This window comes from Asparagus officinalis, chromosome 2 (genome assembly GCF_001876935.1).
Source record: "Asparagus officinalis chromosome 2, Aspof.V1, whole genome shotgun sequence".
NCBI lineage: Eukaryota > Viridiplantae > Streptophyta > Magnoliopsida > Asparagales > Asparagaceae > Asparagus > Asparagus officinalis.
Window position 1 is genome coordinate 77,442,814 of NC_033795.1, and position 10,650 is coordinate 77,453,463.

The window sequence follows — 10,650 nt, forward strand, 5'->3', positions numbered from 1 at the left end:
TAATTTACCATTGAGCACTATTCTATTAATTGCTTATATTTTTATTAAAAATAAATAATTTTATTATGAATTTATTAGTTAATTATTAATTAAATTTATTAATAACCACTATTCAATTAATTATTTATAATTTTATTTTAATAAATAATTATAATTATTATTGTTAATTACTTTACTTAGTTTATAAATAAAATTATTTATAATTATTATTTAATTAAAATTCCATTAAGTAATTAATATAAATATTGGTAATTAATAACCAAAATTAATGTACCATATAAAATATTTTAATAGTATATATTTCTTATTATGAATAGTTAATTTTTAATTAACTAACTAATAGTTTTACTAATAACTTCAAATATTAATAATTAATAACCATAACTAGTGTGAAATAATTTATTTTTGTTATTTACTTAGTTAATTAATAATTTACTAATAGCAGTTATCTACCAAATGTATAATTAATTAGTTAGCTATAATATGAGATTCAACAAGATGCCCTTTTTAGTTATTTGACAATTGTCATAACCTTATAAGTTATTAATTTACCAAAAACATAAATACTTATATCCTTATAAGTTAAGGTTTTTACCGCACACATTTTTTTAACCTTTTTATAGCAAGTTTTGAAAATAAGAAGTAACTTACAAGGTTTCAAAAAACAAGTAGTAGCCAATTTTTGCTGTTTGTCCTAATTTTTAGTGTTTACACTGATTTTATGTACTTTTTGTACTATCTAAAATTAGTAGGGAAAAAGGTGTCACCTGCTATTTTCCTGTATGATTTTCCAACGCAATGTCTTGTGTATGATATCTTTTTTTTCCTCTAAAAAAATAGGTAGCTAGCCACAAGGCCCACAACAATGCGCTGGCCCATCCGTGTACTGGGCTTTAGCCCCATCCCAGTCCAGTTTCCGAAAAGCCGCAAACAAATTATCAACCGGTCCTTTTCTGCAAATTTGCCCTCATCGGATAGGCGGTAAAAAGCCCCTGGCGCTTTTTCTTCCCTATTTCCGGCCTAAAAAAAATTTCGACGCGTTCTTCCCCTCCGTCGTCGTCGACCATGGAGAGCTGCGGCTATCACTCTCCTCAGTTCTCAGAGGTCAGGTTTCTCCATTACTCCAAATTACCAAACTGCCATCGGCCGGATACTTCCATTTTTCATTGATTTTGGTCCTATATCCAAATGGGTATTCTGTTTTCTGTAAACTTTCGCGTTAATATGTACAGTTAGATGATAAAGTTGGAGTCTTTGATGGTAAATTTGATAAGTTTGCGTTCTTTGTGTGAAATTTGTGCGAAACCCCATTTTTAGGAGTTTACATTTTGATGGATTACTAAATGCATTGTTCTACTTTTTTTTAATCATCAATTTGGTGTTTTTATATATTTGCATTCATAGAGCCTACTGGTTGAGGCTTTCAGTGAATTACTTCATGTAGATTGAAGGGTAAATTTGCTTATCGCAATTGGTTGTTTTGTTTTCTGTTTATTGTATTCTAGTACTCTGATCGATCATCAGTAAAGTGTCATGCTGATTGATCACAAAGAAAGTTTTTTTTCCCTGTTATCGTTCACATATAATCGGTTTTTAAATATTGTCATGAACCACTATTGTTAGTTCCGTAGGCTTGAAGTTAATTGTTATTTTTGTTGATGTATCTTAAATGAAATGGGAGTATTTTATCGGTACTGGTTAATGAGATTCTTTGCATACTTTTTATAAATTTTTTGGATGAAAATGTGGTTTTATCCAAAATCCCAAATAGCTATGTTGAAGTTCCCTTTGTTTAGATAATAGGTGAGCATAGTTTTGTTCCCTTGTTCTATCAATTCTAGTGACAAGTTTATAATTTGTTATTGAAACTTTGGTGCCAGGACGTAGCTTGGCTTCCAGCATGGCTTCAGCCATATCAATTACCGGCTTTGGGAGATGGTGCTAAAGATGAGCATACCATTTCTCAGATCTCTAGCAAGGTATGCATTACCCCACTATTGTTTCTGTTGCCTTTCAGAGTCTAGCATGTTCGTCGTCCTCCATTTGTACTTCATTGACACTTTTCGTTTTGCTACCGTCAGAAATTGGTATCATTACATTTGTACTTCATTGACACTTTTCGTTTTGCTACCGTCAGAAATTGGTATCATTACCAAAACATACAACAGATGGACAAGCAAAGCAACTTTTCGTTTTGCTACCGTCAGAAATTGGTATCATTACCAAAACATACAACAGATGGACAAGCAAAGCACTTTTTTACAAGAGATGATGGTAAATATAGTGGTTTCCATCTGTATTTGTCCGGAGATGGGAATTCCTCAGCTGGAACTGTTCTGTCTTCTTCAGAAGTATGTTTCTATTACTTTTTAACTGGAATTACTCTGAATATGTTATTGCTTCATGCATACGAATAGTCAAAATTCTAGATTTATTTATTACTTGAGGTCATTGTAACACATGTATTGTTTTAGCAGCAGATCTTACTGATTTTCAATTATTATAGACAGAAATTTTGGAATGTATGTCTTTTTTAATGGGGATTATATTCATAGCCTCTCTTTCAAACACACTTCTAGCATGCTCATAATCTTTGCTTTTGGACCATGTACTTTGCCATGCTAAGCGACATGTTGAAATTTCATGTTATTGTTGTTTCCATCTGTCACCTTAGGGAACTACACCAATAGATTGAATCCATGTAGGACCATATACTTTGCCATACTAAGGACATGTTGAGTCAATGTTGGATGATAGTTGTTCTCAGAATCTCTTATATCTCCAACTTGTCTATTACTAAATTTAACATGTATATCTGAACGAAAATGAGATATTTGAAGGTGAGTAAGTGACATGGTCACATGCTTAGAATAATTAACTTGGTAAGCTTTATTGAGAATAGTAGCAATACTATAAGAATTGCTTAATTTCTGTAGGATGAACTATTTGTTGCTACCTTGTACTTAATATAACTATCATGCAACTCTAGGCAATCTTAATAAATTTCTGTGTATTTGATAGTATCATTATATTGAGCTGCTCTCTCTTGGCTCATTATGATAACTTCTTTTCGAGTTTGAACACCTATGCAGTTGTTTCCTAAGGTTCCTCTTGCACTGTTTGCAAATGCAGCAACATTGATAAATGTCCTTGCTCTAAGTTTCTTTGTATTTTGGGATCATACTAATGACATCTATTTGATTTTTGGAATGTAATTATAGTTAAATCCATGACTTTTAACACACTGAACTAGAAAAATTGGAAGCTCCAACCGTTGGACAAGATCAATTTGTCTTTTCCCTTTGATTCCTTTTACTAGAAGCATCTAAAATTTTTAGGTAAAGAGCTCTTTAAATTTTTTTTATTTTCAGTTTATTTTCCAATGTCACGGGTTTATGTTTAATGCGTATGCATACTCTGTTCTCAATCCATTACACTGCATTTACACTGTCTTTTGTGACTGTGCTTTTTATGCATTTTATTCTTCTTTTAACAGGAACCACAGTTTCATCTCCATCTATCCTCCCTTGGCGATTCTCAGCTTTCCGCAAGTCAGCTTAATGGAACATCTCACACAGGAAGTCATAAAACAAATCAAGATTTGCAGGTGAAAAATATCCACAAAATCCCAGATATTAAGGATGACTCAATCTGCCAGCATAAAGTGGAAGCTGAAGCCTCTCCATCGGATTCATCCATGAGAAACAAATCAACTATTCCCCCAAAACAAATATCACGCCAGCTAATCAAAGCTGACCAACAAAATCAGACAAGACTTCATGAAAAGCCTGATGCTGGGAACATCTGCGATGCAGACATAAATGATGCAGTTGAACTTTCTATTGCTGCTTCTGAAGCAGTGGTCATTTCTGATATGGTTGCAAGTAGCTTTAAGTCTGAAAATTTTCCAGCTGCGGCAATATTGGAAATCTCCCTTCGCTTAAAGCAAGCGCGGGAGAAATTCTGCTTGGACACCTTGGAGGGTGTTTCTTCCTTTTTGGGCAACAAGCATATCGATGATGATCTGCTTTCTGATTTGGATGACAACATTATGGCAGAAGCATTTGATGATGTTGGTATATCACTTACTCAAATTGTGGAAACTCCTGATGATTCACATTACAGTGAAAAGCCTCTCCAACCCAATTCATCTCATGACATGGAGGAACAGATTTCAGAAAGTCATTTTGTATTCGAGGAAGAAACACAAGGTAACAAGATGAAGGACGATGGAGTTTCCATGGGTTCAAAATCCAAGTACTTGGCATTATATCCTCTTCCTCTACAACAGATCAAGAGGTCTGCATTTATACCTCTTGATTGCATAAAGTCTTGTTTAAAGAGCCAGCCAATAGTTGATGTGTGGAATTTGCAACAAAAAACGGATGCCCGAAAGCAAACAGGCCCCTTAGAAGACCGAGAAAATCATAAGGTGAGAAATAGGCTAGCAAAATGTGTATCAAGTGCATTTCTTTAATCATGTACATTTATTTAATCCATTTTTCTTTTTCTTGAAGGATGGGAAAGCCTCTCAACTGGGGAATGCAACTATGAGGAAAAACATGGGAGTATTTAACAAGGAGACTAGCTTTATTTCAGAATCAATGGACGAGATGAATGAAAGACCCAGCAAGCAAATAGCAGAAGCAGAACCTGAGTTGGTTGCTTCTTCAAGCATACCATCTCAACATTCATATAGATGTCTTCACAGGGAGAGTGAGAGAAGCATTCCTGAAGGACATATTCTCTCACAAGATCTTGTTAGATCTTCTAGTTTTGATCCTTTTTGTTCTCTAGTACCGTGTAGTATTCCTTCAGAAAATGTGCCTATTTCTGGTGATGCTGAACCTAAAGGAGTTGTTAGTACACAAGAGCTGAATGAAAAAATTACATTATCAGATGTGCAGGAGACCCCTTTGAAGGCATTAACTGAAAGACCACTGATTCTTTCTAAAAATAGTGTTGACGTTCCTGTTGCACCCAGCCGGAAGCAGTTGAATTCACTCAGAAAGTACAGCACAGTAATGCCTGATGGAAACAACTATAAATCACCGTCACAGAGCAAAGTCAAACAATTTCTGCAGTTTTCTTCTGATGAAAGAAACAATACTTGCTTCACATCTAATGAACCAGATGCTGAAATTTCTTTGAACAGCATGGAATGTATGGATGTGAATGGATCAAAAGATAACCCGGTTAATAGAAGGAAGGATCAATATGAAGCTAGTGGATCTCCTGATGTTGGTGAGGTTAATGATGATGATTTCATTCACGACCATGAAGATATAGGGGCACCTATTATACTGAATAATAAGAAGCGTCGCCTTAGGGCGTGTAAAGAAATCTTAAATTGTGATGTTGAAGAAGAGATTTCAGAGAAATCATCTTTAAAGATTAGGAAATGCAAAGAACAAAATTCTAGAAAGTCAAGTTTACGCAACCACTCTCCTAATAAACAAAGCCTAAAAAGCAAGAAAGTTAAGTTTTCAGAAGTCAGAACTAGTATTGATAGAGTTAAGAGCAGTAACAGGTTGCAACCTGAACACCAAACTCATGGTAATTGTTTTTAATTCATAATTTCATATGACATCATTTTTTCCCCTTGTTTTTAAGGATTCTTTGTTTTGTGTGATATCTGAGTTGTTTGTCTCAATCCTTGTTATCTAAAATTCTGCAGGCGCACGTCACAGATCCAGTAAAAGGGTGAAAGAATCCATCCTGTCAAACAAGTGTATATCCAGAAAAGAAAATTATAACCATTTGACATTTCAGCATATTGTGGGTGAGAAAGGAATGGTCTTTCAAGGTTTAGAATTTTTATTGACTGGGTTTTCACGTCAGAAGGAAAAGGAACTTGAAGCATTAATCAGACAATATGGAGGGTACATTCTTATGAATATACCACCCGAAACTTCAGATGTAAGGAATAAGCGGCGAGCAGAGTTAGCACAGTTCAAGTTGCCCATTGTTCTGTCACCAAAGAAGGTTTGTTTTAATCATTCTAAAATGACATATATCAAGGGGTTTATAGATAGTAGTTTTAGCATTTTAACACTCAAGTTCATTACTGAAGCCATTAAAATAGCTTTTCTGGATTTTATGTTACGAACGCTTCAAGGAAAAATAGATGAATGACTTAGAATTTCAGAGCAAGTGTGGTACTGCTTAATGAATATAATGGTTATCAGACATTGACATTGACTGACTTGTTAGTCTACTTTCCTCCAAAAGCTGAGGCAACGTGATTTTGTAAAAGTATATTCCGGGCTTTTGTTTGTTCAACATATGCTTTTTTGTGCCAGTGTAACTTAATAAATATTGATGGATTATGTAAACTGGTTCACAAGCTGGAGCCCGCAGAGAATTGATGGGATGAAATCTGAAGGTTAACTTTCGTTATCCCTACAAGTCTATAACTGTTTCGAAGGTTAACTTTCTGTTATCCCTACAAGTTTATAACTGTTTCCTGAAGCAAATAGGAATTGCATGTTGTCTGAGGGACGTTAGTTTGTGTACGCATCACATTGATAAATTAGTAAATACACATCTTCTATTAACATTTTGTCATTTTCGTTTAATTTTGAGGGTAGTATTACTGTATTAGTTGTCTAAAAAGGTGGTTTCTGCATTTGGATCGACATTGTTCAAGAGCATGGGACAGACATTGTTCAAGAGCATGGGACAGACAGTTAACTTGTTTATGCAAAGAGAGATGGTTGCATCTCACATGGTTAGCAATATTATTGATATGTTCCTGTGTGATCTTAATTCGTGTTGGGATCATATGGGTTTATAAAATTGGCTAGGCCCAGGACCTAAGAGACTGACTTTTATTTTTGAGTTGGAATTATTACAAACCATTGGACAGCTTCTCAAGTCACTCTATCACCTAGCATTTTTTTTTTGCATCCATTCTACACACTATTTTAAATCTAAACCTACACAGATAAACTTTAATCTGTGCTGGATACAAAATAGTCTAGTGTTTCCATCGAATTGGTCTCTATGCTATGATCAATCTTCAGTAGAGATTAAGCTTAAAGATGGTTTTGATCTTTCATATGACATTTTGTTCTTTAATCTGATTTGACATCAGTTGCTAGATGTGCAAGATTAAAGTTGCATGTAGATTCTATGCTAGTTGCCACAAACTGATTTCTTTTCCTTACACTCACAAACTTAATTCTTCTTCTTTTGTTCATGTAGGTGCAAACAAGCAAGTTCCTATATGGTTGTGCAACTAACACTTGGATGCTAAATGCTCACTGGCTTGTGGACTCAATTCATGCTGGTTCTTTATTGCCACCTGGAAAGTAAGTTGTGCAACCTTCAGCCACTTATTTCACTGAACTGAACAATGTACATCATGGCCACATAACAGACTTACGTATTCATCAGGTCTATAACATATCATGTCTATGAAACACAGTTGCTTATAGGTGTTTTCTTATTCTAACTGCTTATACAATATACATATCCATAATAAATTGGTATCATCTGTGAGGTTCAATCATTCTGGTTTTACATCATAAATATTTTAGTTTTTTATGCATATTTGTCCATGTGATTAATTTAAGTAGTGCTTGATTGTCTCATGCTTTTAATCTTTAGGTGATAAGGAAGGTTAACTGTTTTGGTCTGCGTTTGCCAGGTTTATGACTCGATCGTTCAAGGGATGTGAATCTCACCAATTGAGGATTGGAGAGCCGTTTTGTTTAAATAGCCATGTATTCATCTTTGAAAGAGTGGGATTCATGCTTAATGGCAAAGTTAGCTTTTGTACCAAGTTTTCCAAAATTATAAAGGTAATTCCTATTCCAACTGTATTATCCTTTTTGGCTTTCATTTGTCCTTTCTTTCCTCTTTGCAATGCACATAAAGTGTGAACTTTCATCTTATACCTTTGGGGACACTTTCCTTATATGGACGTCTCTATTCCGTGTAGCTCATTCTCGTTCTTTAAGTTTGACCAGAATTAGTGTCATAGGGAGAGGGGAACAAGTATTCTGTATTCATTATCAAATAAACAAACCATGAAATTAATTTGGTGTTAAGATTTTCTGAAAAATGCTTACAATTAGTACTTCATGAGTTCACCACAAAAAGGTATGAGAAATTGCAAAAGTGTGATCGATGTCCTTAATAAGCACAACCGTTAACTGCTTTCTTTTAGCAGTTTGGGTTCGTCAATGAAGCCTCTGCCAATAAGGTCTCTTTCGACTCTTCAATTTTTTACTTAGGGTTGCCATCATCTTAGGTTAAGTTTCCTTCTGTTTCTGACTTCTCCATATATGTTCTATCTCCTTTACCAGGGCTTCTCTAATTTTTTCATTGCATTTAAGGCCATCTTACTTGGATTCTCCATTACTTTGTCGTCAAATGGTGTGACTTGGTGTATTCATTTGTTGTGTTAACCTGCATTACTTTACCATATCCACTTATAATTTTAAACATTGTAGTGCTCGTCTGCTCAGATCCTCTTTTCTACATGATACATGTTTCCAGATGATATATCAATTATCAAATCCAATCCTCTTGTAGTAAACTCTTTTAGTGGTTCTTAGTTTTAGTTTCCAGTAAATGGATATCTTCTTCTTATGTACAAGTTTTCATGCCCTCGTCCTTGAGTGTTTTCTCGGTAGTAATTGGCAACTTAAAACTCCTTTCATCATATAACACCATATATTATCTTTCTTATCGCATCAATTACGTCTATATTATCAGTAGTTCCATACATTAGGGAACCTTTTCTTCCGTAGGTTGTGTTTTTGTAATGTTTGACACTGGTAAAAGATGAGGCCTGAAACTTACCCTTGGCCTAATCTCAAATTGCTTTAAGTGTCCTTTTGACACTCACTATTTCACTGCCATCCATATTGTGACTTATCCACTTCCTATTCTTTATAAACAGGCATGCAGCCTGTTCCCATTCCCCGAAGCTATTCTGCTTCATACATTTTCTCCCGAAATTTCTCCTTTTTTGGTATTTATTTTTGTTTTAAGAGAGTACTTCTCAAAATGCAGCATGGAGGTGGGAAGGTATTCAAATCTTTGCAGCGGCTGGTCCAGAGCTTGAAGAATGGAACAAATACAGTTGGGTTTGTTCTTGTTGAGAATGAAGACAATGTCTCACGTCACCTGAAGCACTGTGCATTAGAAAACAGTCTACAAACTGTGGTCAGTATTTCTACTCACCGTAATCTTTTTGGAACATGTGAAACTATGAGTTTATATCTTGAAAATTCATTGATCTGTTAACCATTATCAGTAGTGTTCTTGCACTGTCAGCTAAAGTGGCCTCATTTTTGACCAGAGTGGATACTGCATATTATGATAAACTGATAATTTGCGCTTGCAATCCACATAAGCTGTCCGCTATTGGTCTCACTTTTTGTTCTTAGTGCACATTTTGCTACATAGAATTCAGGAAGTTCTGAAATATTGTAATCATGAGATATATCATATGATTTCAAAGCTATGCATTTTTTTTGGCTAAAACCTATTATGAATATATATGATTGTAAATTGGCCTTTCGTATTTAAATCAAAACACTTTGTTGTCTTGTATACAGCCAGCCAGCTGGATTGTAAACAGTTTGTTTTCTGGCAAGCTACTACCATTAAAGAAGGAACGGTATGCTCCCTTGCATAGAATTAAGATGCCGACGTTCTCTCTTTGCCAAGAATATGACATGAGCCAAGAAATATGACTTTGTTGGCGAACATGATACATTGATGTATATATTGACTCCTTCGAGGTGAGTTCTTCGCATGCCATTAAGCAAACTAAGTACTCATAATTCATTGGCTTAATGGTTTTGGTCAACACTTTTTTTAAGTTAATGCATGCTTCTGATATTGTGAATGTTACCATATATGCAGATCAATTAAAGAAAGAACCCGCACAAACAAGTGTTCTCACATACAATGCGATAGCAACACAGTAGAGCTTGAAGCATATATTGGATCTCTTATTTTTCGCATGTTGGAGTTTAGATTGATGTGAAGTTATTAAGTCAATGGTAAAATTGACAAAAAAGCCCTTTACTTTGAACTTCTCTTCCACCAAACCACGCTGAACTTTGGGGTGTCGTGCAAAATCTGCCTTAACTTTCAAAAGTTTCTAACGGAACCTCTTAACGGTGTTAATGACATCGCCATCAGTAGTCATTATTTTGATTGTGCAAGGAAACAACACTGTTACGGTGGCAAAATTTGAAAGTTTGGGGTTGCGAAATTTAGCTTTAATTTGTGAAAAGTGGAAGATGGAGGCTTTGAGCTACCAATTTATCTGATAGAACCAGAATCACGTTTGTGCAAGCAAAAGGAACACCTTGAATGAAGAGAATACTATAAAGAGGAGACGGAGATTCGCCCTGTTTCATGTTCCTTGATAGTTTCTGAGTATACTTTTGTGCATGTTCACCGCAAGCTAGCAGTTTGTGTATGTTGTCTGTAAAATTGTTAGCTGTAATCATACTACAGTGTAGTTATACTTGCACATTTGCTTGTACTGTCCAGATGACATATATTTTGCAATCACTATTTTGAGTTCTTTAACAGCCGACTCGTTTGTCTTCTTTTTTGTAGTGACAGGAAGAGCTGAAATCAATAAAACAAACAGGGTTATTTACTAAAGGTACCCCAAAG

General features: G+C 34.9%; 1 protein-coding gene across 2 annotated transcripts; it reads left to right on the top strand.

The window, feature by feature from the left end:
* LOC109831691 lies at positions 1,029 to 10,565 on the top strand. 2 transcript variants are annotated; one of them, XM_020399071.1, is made up of 11 exons: positions 1,029 to 1,104; positions 1,881 to 1,979; positions 2,208 to 2,351; positions 3,497 to 4,432; positions 4,518 to 5,556; positions 5,678 to 5,985; positions 7,207 to 7,313; positions 7,652 to 7,805; positions 9,025 to 9,177; positions 9,573 to 9,758; positions 9,883 to 10,565. In XM_020399071.1, exons 1-10 carry the CDS (start codon positions 1,066 to 1,068, stop codon positions 9,708 to 9,710), a joined length of 3,117 nt encoding a protein of 1,038 aa, XP_020254660.1. In that variant the 5' UTR covers positions 1,029 to 1,065; the 3' UTR covers positions 9,711 to 9,758; positions 9,883 to 10,565. The 2 variants fall into 2 exon arrangements, with proteins under 2 accessions (XP_020254660.1, XP_020254661.1); XM_020399072.1 differs by having other exon boundaries at positions 4,518 to 5,244.

Coding starts and splice junctions, on each gene's coding strand:
- LOC109831691 (XM_020399071.1), top strand. CDS start 1,066: ATGGAGAGCTGCGGCTATCACTCTCCTCAGTTCTCAGAG. Junction 4,433..4,517: donor AAGACCGAGAAAATCATAAG/GTGAGAAATAGG, acceptor TTTTTCTTGAAG/GATGGGAAAGCCTCTCAACT. Junction 5,557..5,677: donor ACCTGAACACCAAACTCATG/GTAATTGTTTTT, acceptor AAAATTCTGCAG/GCGCACGTCACAGATCCAGT.